The sequence below is a fragment of the Pituophis catenifer genome, unplaced genomic scaffold (assembly GCF_029215685.1).
Source record: "Pituophis catenifer annectens isolate HBS135680 unplaced genomic scaffold, rPitCat1.0.hap2 SCAF_8, whole genome shotgun sequence".
Taxonomy (NCBI): domain Eukaryota; kingdom Metazoa; phylum Chordata; class Lepidosauria; order Squamata; family Colubridae; genus Pituophis; species Pituophis catenifer.
This window is the reverse complement of record NW_027256888.1, coordinates 52451604-52470527: the sequence shown is the minus strand read 5'-3', so window position 1 is coordinate 52470527 and position 18924 is coordinate 52451604. Positions and strand designations below refer to the sequence as shown.

The 18924-nt window shown below is 38.0% G+C and overlaps 1 protein-coding gene across 2 annotated transcripts; it reads right to left on the bottom strand.

Moving 5' to 3' along the window:
* Positions 1-1866: 1866 nt before the first annotated feature.
* Positions 1867-16773, bottom strand: ELMOD2 (ELMO domain containing 2). 2 transcript variants are annotated; one of them, XM_070948718.1, is made up of 9 exons: positions 16728-16773; positions 15759-15906; positions 13914-13942; positions 10135-10232; positions 8155-8284; positions 5249-5382; positions 4938-5006; positions 3803-3936; positions 1867-2226 (listed from the first exon to the last, which is right to left on the bottom strand). In XM_070948718.1, exons 2-9 carry the CDS (start codon positions 15901-15903, stop codon positions 2075-2077), a joined length of 891 nt encoding a protein of 296 aa, XP_070804819.1. In that variant the 5' UTR covers positions 15904-15906; positions 16728-16773; the 3' UTR covers positions 1867-2074. The 2 variants fall into 2 exon arrangements, with proteins under 2 accessions (XP_070804819.1, XP_070804818.1); XM_070948717.1 differs by having other exon boundaries at positions 16682-16745.
* Between the last annotated feature and the right edge of the window lie 2151 nt (positions 16774-18924).

Sequence of the window (18924 nt, the reverse complement as noted above, 5' to 3'; positions counted from 1 at the left end):
TTCATATAGTTAAACTATAGCAATGTTTCTGCAGTTGCCCAAACATTGCAAAAGATCAGAGACAAACTTTGCTTTTTTCCCTGAATTGATAGTGACTATGAGACAGCCAAATTCTGAATGCCTGTATGTGAAAATAAACTCTATTTGGGAGACCACAGCGGCCATTTCAGCATTCAGTATTTTATAAAATCTAGCCTAGAAAATGTGATATTTTCCCTAAATATTAAAGAAATAGTATTGGACCCCCCTCACTATTACTAGCCTAAGGAAGTTGATGGCACTTTTAACCACTGGAGAAAGATTAACCCATAGAACTATCATTTAAGTAACCAGTAAATAACCTTGTTAAGGCTCTTATAGCGACAGTATGTGTAACCCAGTATGTGTAACCCACAACTGTAGTATAATTCCAATCAAAAGCAGGCTAATAAAATAATTAGGATATCATGGGTGCTAATTTATTGCAAATCACCAGTAAAATATACTGTAGTCTGAAATTTCGGGTGAATTGACTTAGAACTTTTGGATTCCAATGTTTTGATGCATTTTACAATAAACCTAATCTTTATATTATGAAAAATTATCTTATAGTTTAAAAAAATATTTCAATCAATAATGCATTCAATCCCATCATTTGCCATGAAAAGTATTCTCATACAACCATGAGATTTTTAATTGTTTCACAAGAGGAATCCCTGATTTATAATAAAGCAGAACTACATACATAAAGTGAGAACTCAGTAGGATACTGCAGACTATTTTTTTTAATGTCCAGCATGCATTTTACATAGTATCTAATGTTTTCTTTCAGCAATTTTTGACATAAAATGAGTATTTGCAAGATAACTGTAAACACTAAAAATAAATCCTCTATTTCTTTGTCAGAGTCCAATCCATAATAAATTTTGCCCAACTTGTCATACACAATCGTATTTTCTTAAAATATGTTTCAAATACTTTTATTCACTTTTTTCTGGATTGGTGATATAATTTGCACATACTTTATCCTAGTCAGCAAGATTAAATATGCCCAATTCCAGTATTAAATGTTGTAATAGGCATATCCTAGAAGCTATCTAGAAATCAGTAAATCCCAGCTCCAGGGATGATACTCAATTGCTGTAAATAAAGGCACTTTAACAGCCTTGATCATTCTGTCCATCTCTCAAATGTCAACAAGGCTAAATATAAAGTATAGAAAAAAAATTAAAAATCTTTATAGATTTTCAACATGACTACAATTCTGTTGCCTAGATTGTCTGAGAATTATATCCAATATGTAGTCCACAATAAGGTGTATTGAAAAAAGAATGTACTAATTATTGATCTTCTATTAAATATTTTAAGTTCTAATACTCTAATTTATATATGTCCTAAACCTAAATGTTGTTAACTGAAAAACCTGAGGGAGGGAGGACAGAGATTGATATTTGATAGCAATTGTAGTACAATACAGGCAAAATTTATTTAGTTTTATTTTTTATGGCAGTGTATGAAGTTTCTTTTAAAATGAAAGGTTAATCTGCTAGCTTCTATCTATATACATCCAAAGGGAGATAAAAGAGTTAATGAATATGACTAAAGAAGGACAATAAAGACAGCTTTCATTCATTCAAGTAACATACTACTTATTGATATATATTCTTTTCCAAATCATAATAGACCACTACAGCTTCCATATTTGAAAAGAACAAGATATACAATATAAAAAATCTAGAACAAATTTTCCATTAATGAAGTATCATAACATCTTTTTCTGTAAATCAAACATCAAATTTGAATATGAAGCTATTATTGAGCAACATGATAAAGTTCAACAATTATTTTACACCTTCTACTAAGTGTAGAAAAAAATGTGAGGTCCTATGACCCAATGAGGATCTTTATATTAAAAAAATTATCTTTAGAGTACAATGTTCAGTCTTAAATAAGTATTGATTGTCCAAGCATATTTTCTATAAAAATAATAATGGATGTATAAATCTTTGAGCAATAAATGGAGTTTTTGGTTGAATACCAGAGTTTCGATCAAGTGCATAATATTTATGTACAGAAGTCAAAGAATCACACATTTCTAGTTTTCAGTTTTTAAGGCAAGGACCACATCATAATCCAGGAGTTGTCTTTTGATTTTGTCATGAAACTTCTCTCTATACTGGTTGAAGTACATAATACTCTCCGGTTTCTCTTCAAACCAAAAGTTGTCAAATTCGTAAGTCAAATAACCTGTGAAAACAAACAAACAAACAAAAAAAAACAAATACTTGTGAGAATATAATATTAGAAATAAGTAAAATATTTGTCCATTATTAAAACTAGTTACTTAAGTACATTTGAATAGCTTTGCTGAATCAAGCCAAGGCCTGTCACAAAACTGGAAAAAATTGAGGCTCAGGATCAACTGTCCTTGATAGATCTGTCTTGTATTAATTTATCTAAAAAATGTTTAAAGCTAGCCATATTACCAACACAGCTTGTGATAATTAATTCCACAAATTACTTCTGTGTGTGTATGTGTGTGAAGAAATGCTGTATTTTGCCTGTTCAAAATCAGGAAATCATTGGATTATACTCACTATGTTATACATGTTATTACTGTTGATCGTCTTCTCCCTGGTTACTCCCCCACCCACCAAGCTAAAGAGTCCTAAAAATGCCTTTTTAATGGAAGATATTTGATCTAAATATTTTTGATTAGTTTCTTCTGCACTTTTTTCCAGTTTTATAATACCACTTTTCAGATGTGGTAACTAGTACTGCACACAATGCTATAGATTTGGCATACTACAGTTTGACATAAATGAATTGTTTATAGTTCTGTTTCATCTCATGCAATGCTTAGAATTGAAAAATTATTTTAGATACATCCAAAATTTAGTCACCATGAATTTTAAAGAACATTTTCCTCTTCTTGTGAAACCCCTACAGGAAGTCCTCAACTTATAACCATTTATTTAGCGACCATTTAAAGTTACAATGGTATTGTATGTGACTTACATGTGGTCCTCACACTTATGTCCATCATGGCATCTGAGTGGTCATGAGACCAAAATTTGGATGCTTGGCAACCAGCATGCGTTTATGGTGGTGGTAGCGTCCCAGGATCATGTGATCACAATTTGTGACCTTCTCAGCCAGTTTCCAACAATCAAAGACAACAGGGGAATGGATTCACTTAATAACTTCATGATTCACTTAACGACTGCAGTAATTTGCTTAATAACTATGATAAAAAAAGTTATAAAATTGGGAAGGATTTATTTAGTAACCGCCTTCCTTAGCAGTGGAAATTCTGCCCCCAATTGTGGTAGTAAGTTGAGGGCTACCTGTATTTTCACTTCAACTTTCAACGCAAAAGGGATTGACAACTACGCTACATGGTACTGGGGCTACACCAGTGGTTTGAAAGAGTCTCTTGATAAAGATCAGTCTTGCTGGTTTTTAGGAAAATGTTCAAGACTGAACTACTTTGGGATGCATTCTCTTAGCTTGTATATGATACCGAGTTTTTTCATATTTTTTAATGTTGCTCCTTATCTTTATTATTATTTCTTGTTTGGGGTTTTAAACCAGGTTGGTAGCTGAAAGATATCTGGTTGTATCAAGGTAGAAATCTGACTTATTTTGCAATAAACTTTGCAACAAAAGTGTTACACTTTTTCCAAGTATTTCTATAACAATTTAAACCAAATGGTACTTAATATGGTAATAAAAACTACTAATTACTAAGTCAACTGTAGAAGAGATCCTCCCAAAATATAAAAGCCAGCCATCTCTGTAAAAGACACTTGCAAATACTCACAGTAAAATTGATGGAAATCGTTCAGCTGAGGAGCACCAGGAACCAAGTTGTAAAAGTGGCTTTTTAAAAGTCCTTTTGTTAACAAACTGTAAGCCATCTCTGTCAAATTGATTCCAACGATTGCATAAGAGTATCTGCAATAAACAAACAAACAAATAACTAAATAAATGTTGCCTTCTTAAGAGAATGAAACCATCTCAATCACCTCTGTATATTATTTGGGGTGTTCCAAGAGTTATCCTTGTCATCAACAATCTACGTGACCTCCATGCTAGGGCTTCCTATTGCTAACTTTGGTCACTATCAATTAGAGATAGTCCTTGCTTAATGATTGGTTGCTTAATGACCATTCAAAATTAGGTAAGATGCCCCCCAAGCCAATTACAACTTGTTTTTGAAGTTCTGACAGCTACATTTCCCCGCCCATAGTCACATGACTGCATTTTGGGTACTTGGCCACCAGCTTGGATTTATCGCTGTTTGGAAAGTCCTGTAATCATGTGACCATAATTTTCACTGATGTTGTTTTTTTTGCCAGTTTCCGTTGTTTACTTCTGGTTTCCAGCAAAAAAATTCCCATTAAGGAAACATTAATGACCCGGTGGGCTTTCCCTTAACAACTATGGCATTCACTTAACAATCATAGTTTGTTTAATAACCATGGCGTTTCTTTAACAACCACTGCAAAAATGTCATAAAATTGGGTAATTCCAGAATCGATTATGATTATAAATTGAGGATTATCCGTATCTCTTTTCCTGGGCAGAAACAGTCTCTCTATAGTGGTTCAAGCATTGATAACCTTAGATTTAGAACACTGCAATGTAACGTAAGTGGGACCCATCCTTTATTTGGTTTGAAAGTTCAAGATGAAGCAGAATGCAGTGGCCAGGTTGCTGAGTAGGGCACATGGCCATGTACAATACGCCTTTGTTAAAACATATCAAAAGAAAACTATTTCTACTGTACAAATTACTGACTTACTTTTACAAATACACACACACACACACACACACCTTTTAATATAGATGGTAACTGTGCCTTGAAATTAATGCTCGACAAATAAAGTAATTATTACATGCAGGCTTGATTTTCCTCCATCTTTAAAAAAATAAGAAACTGAGATACCGCTTACCCAAGTTTTGGATGATTTGAACGATTAAGGATTCGACGAGCTTCATGAGGATAATGTTTACTAAAATAACTGAAAGAGACACAAAATATTGTTCATAATCATTGCACTGCAGTTAGTTGCTCTGCAATGAATTAAACTGAATTAAAATGTTAACATTCGCATTACCTTAAAGACAAATTAGCATATCTGATTTGAACAACAAATAGTCAATAACATATCTTCCATTAACAGCAGTAAATACATAGCCAATATAATCTATAAAACTTTAACTTTAAATCATGGGAAAGTATACTTATATACTTTATACTTACAGAAGATTAGTTAATCCTAGCATTCCCATTCCTCTGAAGTCTGTTTTAGGGTCATCACCTTGGAAACCAATATCACACCACTGCTTTGTGATTCTGGCCTTCAGTTTTTCATGGGGCATTAACAAATTCCAGAGCTGCACAAATATGCTTCTATTAATTATATTTCTAAGAACATTTTAAGTAATTCTAACTCAAATAAATTGATGCAATGTCTACTTTAAAAAGCAAAATCATATCATTTAAGTACACACACAAAACAATCATAGAAACATTACCATAAGGTCTACTTATAGTAGTAGTCTGCCATACCTACAAATCAGTTCCTGATGTACCATTTTCTCATTCACCATAAAACGTGGCTCACATTTTTATTTACTTATCTAATTTATATGTTATCCATCTTACGATGACACTGAGAACTGAGGGACATACAACATGGGCTTTGTGGTACCAACAAGAACTTTGTAATATTGTTGTACTTCCTAAGTAGCATCAGTTTTCTTGTATTTTAATTTCTCTTATTTTTCTTTTTTAAGTGTAATGTTAACAATTTGTGAGAACCTTGCAGGCTGGAATGTAAAAAACTTTTTACCTCAGTAATTGGATCCTGTTAGTGCTGATTGTACAACAATAGATTGTAACATATTGCCATTCTTGCAAAACAGAAAGCTGTTTCACCCAGTGGGAAAAAGCTGAGGATGAGCTGAGCACATGTAGGGGAAGCTGAGAAAATCACAGGTGCTTTCACATTGGGCAAAACCACTTCTTACATCACCCAAGGACTGGGACAAGGGATGTTTTAAGCAAAAACCAGCCCCTTAGAATGGCTTTGACTGGGGTGGGTCCTCGGTTAAAAACTGGTGGAATTTGTTTAATAATGCAATGGGGTTTGTTGGGACTATGGTTACGAAGCAATGTGGTCACATAGTATCTTGCTTTATGATCGCACTGCTTAGTCCCAACTGTGATAAGTCAAGGACTATCTGTAGTAAAGATAATATTTTATCAGACATATATTTTTGTTCCTGCTATGAAAAACTTCTACCCATGTATTTTTTTGTTCACAAATCATTTTATAAAATGTTATAAAATCCCCTGCAATTTCCTGCCAGCTTTCCCACTGTCATCCGTCTCAAGTAAACCAGATAGGAAACAGGCAAGAAGAACTAATTCTACTTGACTGTAAAGTTACATTAACAGAATTTTGAAAATCTGAAGAAACAAGCTTCACTTTTACCTGCCTGATCCATTAGAGCAGCGGTCACCAATCAGTGGTCCGCAGATCACTGGTGGTCCGTGAGAAAATTTTGGTGGTTCGCAGCGCACCCGAGTGGAGGAGCTGCTTCGAGATGAGCAATGGCCAGTCCTGTGACTAGAGCTCTGGAATATGGGACTGGCCAAGGCAGCTCATGGTAGGGCTGTAAATCTCCACCCTAGAGGGAGGTTCGTGCAACTTGCAACTTTGCAGCACAGCCCTTGCTGGCCGGAATGAGATAATGGTGCAAGGGGAGTGGCGCAGTGCAAGCTGGCCGAAGCAACGGGTGGCGGCAACCCCAGGCTGTTTCTTCCCCCTGCTGTAGCTTCCTGTTGGCTGAACCCACCAGTGACTGTCCCTGCCCCTCACCCTCCTTTCCCAGTCACTCCTCGCCTGACTTGAGAAGGGAAGGGCAGGGATGGAGATTCGCTCCATATTCCAGAGTGGGAGGGAAGCTTCATCTTGCTGGATCTCGCGGGCGTTTCTTCCGGCCCTTGTTGGTGCTCCATGCACCTCGGTCTCTCAGGGAGATGCTTGACTTCCTCTCAGCCCCAAGACACTGGCTGGCCCAATGAGAGAGAGAGAGAGAATGAGAGAGAGAATGAGAGAGAGAGAAAGAGACAGAGACAGAGAGAGAATGAGGGAGAAAGAGAGAGAGAGAAAGAGAGAGAGAGAGAATGAGAGACAGAGAATGAAAGAGAGAGAAAGAGACAGAATGAAAGAGAGAGAGAGAATGAGAGAGAGAGAGAGACAGAGAATGAAAGAGAGAAAGAGACAGAATGAAAGAGAACCAGAGAGAATGAGAATGAGAGAGAGAGAGAGAGAGAATGAGAGAGAAAGAGACAGAGAGAATGAGAATCAGAATGAGAGAATGAAAGAGAGAATGAGAGAGAGAATGAGAGAGAGAGAAAGAGACAGAATGAAAGAGAGAGAGAATGAGAGAGAGAGTGAGAGAGAGAATGAGAGAGAAAGAGTGGGAGAGAGAGAATAAGAGAGAGGGGAGACAGGGAGAGAAAGAGAGAGGGGGGAGAGAGAGAGAGAGGAGGGAGCGTGCCTGAAGGACCCCATCCGGTCACTGGGAGTCGAGGCACTTCAGCAAGTGGATTCATATTAGTGGTTTGCGGAATTTAAAATTATGAACTTGGTGGTCCTTGAGGTCCAAAAGGTTGGGGAACCCTGCATTAGAGTGGATCCTTCCTAAGTTTCATTCTCTGCAGGCTTCTCCCTTTCCTGTCCCTAGGCAACTTCTCATCAGTTTTCCCAAGGTCATTCATACATTCCATTACACTCACTGACTTCATTGTAAGAAGCTGGCTTCTATTCAATTATCTGAAATTTAAATATGTCCTTACACCAGAACCACCATATATACATGGTTACATACTCCAATATCTAATTATATTAAGTACTTTTTATTTGTTCTAGACAAGTTAGTAAATCAATTTCATTAAATGATACTAATAACTGTAGAATATACTGTACCAGTATATCTACCCCCTCTTTATAAATTCTTCCTATGCTGTCATTACTAACAAGAAATGTTGAGATTTACAGTAACTCTTATGTATAATTAATTCATTTTATTCTATGATTTTTATGTTACAAATTTAAATTGCTTAATTATATAATACAGAAGTACCAAGATGTTCACCTCCATTAATTGTTCTTCATGTTCTTTATTGTCTGAATTATATACTTGTTTTTTGAGCTCTTCCACTGCCAAACAGAGTTTCTTGTAGCCTGATATTTGGAGCAAAGATGATTGTAGCTTTGAAGCAAATCTGCAATAAATTGAAAATTCAGAAAAGTCTAAGTAACATGTGATACAATGTAAAACAATGTTCAACTGCCAAACAAATAGAACTAGCAAAACCAAATATTCTATTCAGAAGTGAAATATATAATTTTAATGTTATAAATACTCTGTTTCCCTGAAAATAAGATCCGGTCTTATATTTTGGGGGGCTCCAAAATAAGCATTAGGGCTTATTTTCAGAGAAATAGATTATCAGGGTGATTAGCCCGGTTAGGCGCCCTACCCCCAGCACACACACAAGAAGCAGCAAGCGCATGGGGACCAAAAGTATCCAGCAACAGCTGCAGCCTGCCGATCCCTTGGCTGGTGCACTCTGGGGCTGCGCAGCCCGCGCAGCGCAGGTGAGTTGATTCCCTGTCCAAGCAGCAGATGGAACCAGAGGCACAGGGGGGAGGCAGGCGATCCAGATGCGCCACACAGGCCACGGGAAAGCCAAGAGTTGGTGGGTCAGAGCAGGCAGGCAGCCATGGGAGACTCGTCTTTACACAGTGGCACCGGCACCAGACAGAGGAAGAGAGGCAGGGCGGAAGGCAGGTGATCCCAATGTGCCGTGCAGGCCCAGGCAAGCCGAGATGCAAAGACAAGCCTCCTGCAGCAACCCAACCACTCTAGCCTGACTCTTGGCTTTTTCAAGGCCTGCACAGCGCGTCTACATCACGTGCCTCCCTCCAGCCTCTGCCTGCTGCTTGGACAGGTAATCAACTCACCTGCGCTGCGTGGACTGCAGCTGCTCTAAGACATCATTGGCCTGCACACACTTGCCACCTCCAGTGGTGACCACGCTCACTAGGCCTTATTTTTGGAGCGGGGCTTATATTAGGAGCACCCTAAAAATCAGGCTAGAGCTTGTTTTCGGAGGTCTTATTTTCGAGGAAACATAGTACTGGATTTGCCAAACTAAGAGCTATGCCGGGCATTAGAATATTCCAGTTCTGACCTACCATATTATTGAGTCAAAGTTCCATCTAATCACAGTGTGGTATTAAAAAAATGTAAGACTTTCCCATGATTGTTCTGTTCTCTCTTTATGCACATATGTCTAGTTTGATTTGGATCACTACTACATATAGTGCACCTATCCACTGGGGGGCAGTAAGGGCAAAAGTAACCATACTACCACACAACCAAGCATGTTATATGTCAAATATAGTTTCACCCTTCACCTGCTAATTTGGTAAAAAGTAAAAGCACAGTAAAAGTAACCACTGAATAGAAAAATATATTATACCTCTGAAACTATACCACTTCCATTACCTAATCTTGTATTCTCTGCTTTTCAAATATCTCGGATGATCAAAATTTGGAATAATTTGAAGTCATGTTTAACAGTCATAAATAAGTGGCTGTACAAAAACATGATATACCAAGATATCCTATTTAGTTTTGATATGTTATAATAATGTAATCTAGTCTATTATAATAATGTAGAATAATAATAATAATAATAATAATAATAATAATAATAATAATAATAATAATCTAGTCTTATAATGTAAGACTAGATACTCACTTCTTCAGTGAAACTGCAATGTTTCATAATAATTACAATTAATAAGGATATTATCTTCCACTAAGTAGAATATCTAATTTTAGTTACGGTGAAATCAGTCTCAGTTAATTCTTTATTTATGCCAATATTAATTAATTTACAACAGCTTAATCATTTGTCTTATCCATTACAGTATTATGCATCATAAGTACATTTAAATATGAACTTACTTCTTTCACATTTTATCTAAAGATTGCTTTACCAAATAGTTATCAAAACAGACAAGATTTTTCTTGGGATGGTAGCAGAGGCTGTAACAGACATACCCTATATCTTTCTGTACTTTAATCTTCTTTTCTTCTATTATGCATGCAACACATTTTTCCACTTCATCTTCAGTAGTGTTCAAAGCATATTGCAAGGACTAAACAAAACAAAGTAGAAAATTAAACTTACATTAAAATTAAACAATATATAATTTTGATAAGTAATATTTAAAGTCTCAGAAAATATCTCAATATTTAAGTTAAGGTTTCCGTAGATTATGATGATCATGAATTTTAAGTACTGGTTCAATTACATGTGCATAAATTAACCTGTGTATAAAACAAACAAAGAAATATAATAAAAGCAGGTTTTTAAATGGTACAGCCATCTTTTAGTTTGAAGCAATTGTTCAACTTGTATAAAAATCTACCTAAGGGCGGACTCCTTCCCAAGATGGCTGCTGAACAGTACGAACTTGTTCCTGATGACGATCTGCCAATTTTGCTGCCAAAGCTGATTCTTTGGCAAGACTGCTTTCTGAATTTGATTGGGAGCACTTAGGAATGACCCAAGATGGCTTTTGGATGGCTGTGCACCCTCCTGGTAAGGGGAGTCTTGAAGATTCCAGTTCCCTTTGGGAGAGGTTGCAAAGCCACTGGATATATATCTTCCTCTTGGCAGTTCATTTTCTTAAGCATGCTTGGGTTTTAACTTCATCTTTTGAATTTTCTGTGTTACTTTGCTTTTTATCTTTAAAAGTTGACTTTTGGCTAAATGCCTATTTATTTTAAGCCCCTGCGGGACTGTTTTTTTTCCTTTTGATTTATGTAGTGGTTTTGAATAATTTTTGCTTCTCCATAAGGAGACACAGCATGTCTTTGGATAGTGAAAGTGCTTTTACTTGATTTACATTTTTATTGGTCATTCAGGGATTTTGTATTTTATCAATTTGCAAAAAGTTTGGAGTTTTATCTTTCTTAATCTTTCTTATAATCTTGGGGACATTATATGTGCAGTATATGTGTTAACCTTTTTAATGTACTTTTTAAATGTTGCTTCTTTTCTTTTCTTTGTTTCTTTAAAAAAATTGGTGTTTTATATTTTAACTTTTTTTTAATAAAATAAAAATACATTAAAAATTTACCTAAACAGCAGAATCTAAATTGAAATAGTTGCTCAGAAATAGCACTACATCTAAGTTCAATATGGTTTATTCTACATTTAGGAGTATTACCTTATTTCAGAAATTATTTTATAACCATGAAGAATAATATTGGTTTATTCAATAGATATACTGTACAAAATTAAGCAAATCTGAAGGCAGAGTATGTAGTTTTTTATTTTCTCTTTTTGTCTAAACAATCTTGTGATATAGGCTAAACTAAGAATGAGTGACTGGGTCAAAATTATCAAGTAAGTCTCTTTAACAATAATAATCTATTTAGTTTTTCAATTATAATGAAACTCATCAGAAGTTGCTAAAAAGTACCTTCCGAATGTTTACATTTTCAACATACATTTGGCACATTGCTCTTTGACAATTATTAAGAGTTAAGCACCAACCTGAAGGTACTCTGGTGGACATGTAAGAGAGCTAAGAATGATTGGACTCATATATATATATATATATATATTAATTCAGAGAACAAATTAAGATAAGGGCTTTTCTTTTTGGTTCAATAGACAGGCAAATAAACATGGAATTTAGTTTTTATATACGATAGCAGCAGCAAGGCTTCTTCATGCATAGCAATGGAAAGGCTCACAAATACCTAGAATGGAAGAATGGAGGGTAAAACTAATGGAGTTGGCAGAGATGACAAAATCAACTGCTTTGATTGGAGAAAAAACTCTTGTCTAACTATCTCTATCTGGAAACAACTTAACCTTTTTGTGTGAAATGGAAACAAAAGAAAATTTAACTTCAGAATCTGGTGACTAGATTTATTTGATTTCAAAAGAATTGTACATTATCATCTAATTTAGTTCAAAAGGTTATTATATATTTTTGTTTTATACCAAAGTTGGTAGTTATTTTCTGTTGTAGCTTTTTTTTATTGACTGTACCCCCAATTTTGTTTTCCTTTTTCCCTTTCTCCCTAGGTTTTTTTTAAAGGTTTTATATTTTTTTTTATTTAAAAGTTGCTAAAACATTTCAATTCAGATGGAACTGAATTTCAAAATTTTATGCAGTCATGTGATTTTAGAACAGGTAACCCTCAAGTTATGACAGCAATTGGGACTATTATTGCTATTGCTAAGCAATGTACAGGTAGTCCTCGACTTATGACCACAATTGAGCCCAAACTTGGTTTGTAGGTGAAACATTTGTTAAGTGAGTTTGCCCCATTTTACGACCTTTCTTGCCACCGTTCTTAAGTGAATCACTGTAGTTGTTAGTCAAACTGTTGTTAAGTGAATCTGGCATCCCATTGACATTACTTGTCAGAAGGTCACAAAAGAGGATCATGTGACCTCCCCCAAGACACTGCAACTGTCATAAATGTGAGTCAATTGCCAAACATCTGAATTTTGATCACATGACCAAAGGGATGCTGCCACAATCTAAGTGTGAAAACTGTTCGTAAGTCACTTTTTTCAGTGCCTTTATAACTTTGAATGGTCACTAAATGAACTGTTTTAAGTAGAGGACCACCTATAGTTGTAAAGTGCAATGTCACATGACTGCATTGCATAGTAATGGCAATCTGGGGCCATTCCAATTGCCATTATAAACCCAAGATGCCCAGGTCATTAAGTTGAAAGAAATGGGAATCCCAAGTAAGAAGCAAAGGGGTACCATGCAGAGGCTGGTGCAGTCCCCATGCGAGTTTGCAAGAGGCCAGGAAGGGCCTGAGAGGCCTGGCAGAGGCTGTGTGAGGGTGGAAAGGGTGCTATGGGCCAGAGAAAAAACGGGAGCAATTTACTAGAGCAATTTGTGAACTTCCCTGCCAGGTTTGCCATTGACTTTGCTTCTGGGAAGCCAGACGTCAATCACATGACTACAGCTTCCTGACATTGTAATTGTGAGAATGGTACCCAAACCTCCAGATCATAATCATGTGACCATGGGGATGCTGCAAAGGCTGGAACTTAGAGAACTTGTGGTATGTCCATTTTTTCAGCACCTCCATAACTTTGAATAGTCGCTGAATTAATGGATATAAGCCATGGACTACCTGTAAAAGGTTTTGGACTTTCCCAAAATTTATCAACTTAAAGTATGAAATTACACAAAAAAAAATGCAGTGCAAAACTCTACTAACAAGAAAGATATTGAAGAAAAAATATTGTTGAGAATCTTGAAATAACCAAATTGAAGAAGAAACTGAATTTGGCAAGCATGCTTTTTAATTTCAGCTGCAGAACTCCTTGAAAGTTTTATAACTAACATAACTAACATATTCATAATCACGACAACTGAATTTGACAGTGCTCTTTTTCTGAACTAATAGTCAAGGTTACTCAACCATTTTAAATCTATTGAGTGTTTTGCTGCTTACAAGTATAGAAAGAAAAGTGATTTGAGATTAGAAAGGCACACTTTATAATATTTCAGAAACACCTTTGGTCCAGAGAGGTAGTCTGAGATCCTGTCAAGCATGTCCCTTTTGCAACAACATGGTAAAACCTCTGACTCCATTTCTCAAATGAATAAATATTACAAAATGCAATGTTTTGAAGGAAGAGGATGTACTCTATTGCTAAAGCAGTATGTTAGACATTACATGTGTTGCAAACTGATTTTGAAATGCAAGTTAAAAACCAATTTTGATGGTTCTTTTCTCATAAGAAAAAGAGGACAAAAAGCACTTTGTACAGACAACATATATCCTACCTTATGCTTCGATGATTCCAGTGAATACTCTGCAATGATAAGTGTTATATTTATTAAAGCTATTCACAAAATCCCAAATATCATTTCTTATGTTTACAAACAACAAATTAGTGAACATTATTCTGGTACTAATTAGCCTTGTAAATATTTTTATAACTCAGTAAAAAACATGTTAATGAATACTCAGGAAGTACAATATAAGCAAACTACAGGTTTTCTTACTGTTTATTAATATGCCTTTTGAACCATAAAGTGGTTTGTTCTGAAAGCAACTAGCAGTGATTAGTTTGCATAACATACCAAAATAAACTGTAACAACAACTGTCATAGTGTGAGAGTCATCTTTACTCATTGCATGAGTCTTTGTACATGCCCATGTTACCATTATGGAATGTTTTAGCATGACATGATAATAAGCTAGGCTATCATCAATAGAGCTAACTAGATGTAAAAGATGAGAAGGAAGTGGAAGCCTTAGGAAAGCAATGAAAGCACCAAGACGGAATGGCTGTGGGTATCGGCGTCTCGGTTCCAAGGGAATATTCCATTTTTGGTCATAGGGGGAGAGGTGTTGCCCCCTGTGGATAGGGCGCGCAACTTAGGCGTCTTCCTGGATGCACGGTTGACTTTAGAAGACCATGTCACGACCGTGACCAGGGGGGCATTTGCCCAGATTCGTCTGGTGCGCCAGTTGCGCCCCTACCTGGACCGAGATGCCTTACGCACGGTCACCCATGCACTCGTCACCTCCTGGATCGACTATTGCAATGCTCTCTACATGGGGCTGCTCTTAAATACCACTCAGAGGTTTCAGCTGGTGCAGAATGCGGCCGCGCAGGTAGTGATGGGAGTGTCCCGATGCTCTCATGTCACACCCCTCCTGCGTGACCTGCATTGGCTACCGGTTGCCCTCCGGGTGAGGTTCAAGGTGCTAGTGATTACCTATAAAGCCCTCCATGGCTTAGGCCCTACAACAGCTCCCCTTCGCCCTGTGCGCTCACACAGAGAGGGCTACTTGAGGTCCCGTTGGCCAAGCAATGTCAGCTGACGGCCCCTAGGGAGCGAACCTTCTCTGTGGGCGGACCTACCCTCTGAAATCAGCTCCCCTTGGAGCTCCGGGTAGCCCCGACCTTCGCTCCTTCCACCGTGACCTTAAAATATGGCTGTTTCGCCAAGCTGGCCTGGATTGAATAGGGTTTTAATGGGAATTTTAGTTTTTTATTGTCGTATTTTAATCTGGACTTGTTGTTTATTGCTGTGAGCCGCCCTGAATCCTTGTGGAGAAAGGGTAGCATATAAGTCCGATAAAATAAATAAATAAATAAATAAATAAATAAATAAATAAATAAATAAATAAATAAATAAATAAATAAATAAATAAATAGGCCTATGAAAAGCAGATGAAGGTAGGACTTAAAAATATCTCTAATTAAAGAAAACAAGAAATGGGAATAATAGTTCCAAATTCAGAAAACTAAGAAATAAAAGTTAGGGGAAAAGAGTCTAAGGAAAGAAAGCATAGAGGGATAAAACTTGCTTGATATAGCCTTAGCCGTGTATGTAGACCCTCTTTGAGGGAAATAGGCAGTTTAGAAATAGGAAATGTAAATAAATATATAAATAATCCAACTACTACTGTTCCAACCTATGTAAAGGTAAGCTAATACTTAATGGTTCTCTACCATGTATAACCAGGTAATTGGCTTGCAATTATAAATATTACCAATTATTTAAATGCTACTGAAGGACTTTCAAAAAGTTATGAAAATTACATGGGTTTTCAGATCTTTTGGCCTGTCATTGGCTAATATAAAATATTGTCATAATAATGTATATACATATTACCTATTTGTAGTGTTCTTTTTGCATTTTTCCTTGTGCCATTGCAAATACGCTGCAGTTCACATTTTCCAGTTACCAGTCTTAAGATCCACTTTAGCCAAAATCGAAAGATATTTGTATAGAAATATCTCCATAGGTCTATAATCATTTTCTATAAAAACATAGAAAAGAGGGAAAGCAGTCATAACAAGTATTATAAAACTTTATTACATTCTAGAGCATTTGTGCAGCCTAATTGCCTTCTTTCTAAAACAAAAACTGAACTGGTAGCTTTTGTTAATTGGCTGAATTTATTTGTTTGTTTATTTATTTAGCAAACAGCATGTGCATGTCTATTGAAACGTAAAGCATTTCAGATACCATCCCTTGCTGCCTGTAAAATAGCTCTGGGTTTGATTTCATAATTTTGATTTGTTACCTAATTTTCTCCACAAAGCACCTGCCTACCTAAGCATTTATTCTGGATTGCTAATCCTCTCTACAAGCCATCAAGAAAAGTTTAACAAAACAGTAGAACAGTACTTTAAAAAGGCAAGTCATTTGCATTGCCAAGATTTCAATAACCTGCTCTCTGGTTGATGTTTTTTTTGTTTTTTTTTTAAGGAGCCAGAAGATGCCAATTTTTTTTTTCTAATATGGTTTGAGCTAGCCCCTCAGTATACAAAACCAAATATTGTAGAAACGCCCTAATCAACAATGCCTTAGTACTAAAAAGAAAAATATCGTATGTATCCTCCCCCTTCACTCCGCCTACATAATGTGCTTTATCCCAGATGCTGATAATAGATCCCTTTCATTAGCTGAACAGAACCGAGTCCCTATGAGGATTTTCTCCACCGTCCGGCTCCCCGGGGCAGATTCCCTTATTCCCCACCCCAACCAGCGCTGGGTGCCCGCCCTCCTTTAACCGTTACCAGGCTGATTACATCATTCCAGCGAAACCCAGCAAAACTGGCCGCAGCCTCGCTTCACCTTCCCCAGCAGTTCCTTCTTATGCTAAAAGGAAGTTGCCTTGCCACAGACCCGGAAGTGAGATGGGGCCGGGTAGGAGGAGGTAACGGCATTTATCCACTCCTGTCATTTGGGAGCTGGGCGTACCATTCCCCTCCCTTTCTGTTTTTCCTTGTCTTTCATTCCCACCTCCCTTGAAAGGACTTGAACTGGCGCGTCGGCCTCCATGGAGACCACAGAAAGCCCGCCAAGTTCCAAAGAGGAGGATGCGAATCTCCCCTTTTGCGCTGGGCGGGGCTTTCAAGTTATCGGATCAGGGCCAGCAGCGAGAAGAGGCTGGGAACTGCCGCCGCCACCGCCGCCATTACAAGGCAACCGTTGCCACAACAGCTGAGGGGCCGCGGCGTCTGGGCTTGTAAACGCCCCTGCCGGCAACTGGAGGAGATCGGTGCTGAAAGGGCGGCGGGAGGCCCCCAAGAAATCACTTAGCGACGGCGGGGAGCCCTCGGTCGTCATAAAGTGTCTTTTTGTAGCGCGGCATCTCCACTCACGGCGATGAGGTGTTGCAGTTGCGGAATTTCGTGAGGAGGAGGAGGAGGAGGAAGCAGCGCTCAGTCTTTAATGAAAAGAAGGACTAGGGGTGACACGATAGCAGTGTTTCAAAATCTCAGAGGCTGCCACAAAGAAGAGGGAGTCAAGCTATTCTCCAAAGCACCTGAGGGTAGGACAAGAAGCAATGGGTGGAAACTAATCAAGGAGAGAAGCAACTTAGAACTAAGGAGAAATTTCCTGACAGTGAGAATAATGAAACAGTGGAATAACTTGCCTCCAGAAGTTGTGAATGCTTCAATACTGGAAGTTTTTAAGAAGAGACTAGATAGCCGTTTGTCTGAAAGGTCCTTTCCAACTCTGTTATTCAGTCCAGAATTGGAGGCGGAGAAGTATTGCATGTATGCAAAAGTATCAGTCATGGTTCAGCTGTACATCCTCCGTTCTCCTATCTCAAGGCTCCCCAAGTGTGGACTAAAGAACCTTGGAGGTCTGCAAAACCCTTTCAAGGGTTGACAAATATTTTAAAATTGCTAATGCAATATATTTGGATAGATGTCACCCTTGTAAGCCAAAGCTTTTTGGGTCCTGTCATGTTTAAGATTGTAAAGGGGTCCAGAGACCAAAATGTTTGAGAACCGCAGTCGTATCTTATTGACATAATGAAACAAATGAACAACAGTCTGTAGTTAGGATTAATATAATAGTACTTACTTGATCAAATTGAAGATTCCTATAGTCGAGTAAAACTTGAAACAGGAGAAGAGCCAACAGGAGAATTTATTTATTTATTTATTTATTAAATTTATATACCGCCCTATTCCTGAGGGACTCAGGGTGGTGATACATGTAATACAAACATTAAAAAAAAACAATTAAAATATACTAAACACTCTGGACCTAGATAATTCAAGACATCCCAGTTTAAAATAAAATCAAAAGCAATATAAAGGGAAAGTTAGGCCAGGCCGGCCTGCTGAAGCAGGAATGTTTTGAGGGCACGGCGGAAAGTGCGCAGATCCGGAATCCTCTGTATCTCTGGGGAGAGCTCGTTCCAGATGGTGAGTGCCCTCACAGAAAAGGCTCTTCCCCTGGGGGCCGCCAGTCGACACTGTTTGGCTGACGGTACCCTGAGAAGCCCCTCTCTATGGGAGCGTACTGGGCGGTGAGAGGCTATTGGTGGCAGAAGGCGGTCTCGTAAGTACCCCGGTCCTAAGCCATGGAGCGCTCTAAAGGTGGTAACTAAGACCTTGAACCGCACCCGGAAGACCACAGGGAGCCAGTGCAGCTCGCGCAGGAGGGGAGCCACATGGGAGCGCCATGCTGCTCCCATAACTACCCGCGCGGCCGCATTCTGGACCAGCTGGAGCCTCCAGGTGCTCCTCTAGGGGAGCCCCATGTAGAGAGCATTACAGTAGTCCAGGCGTGAAGTGACGAGGGCATGAGTGACCGTATTTTAACGAGTCCCGATCCAGAAAGGGACGCAACTGGCGAATCAGGCGAACCTGATAAAAAGACCTCCCGGCCACAGCCGTCAAGTGTTCTTCTAAAGACAGCCGTGAGTCCAAGAGGATGCCTAAGTTGCGAACCCTCTCCGTGGGGGGCAATGACTCATCCCCAATAGTCAGTGATGGCACCAACTGACTATATCGGGACATCGGAAACCACA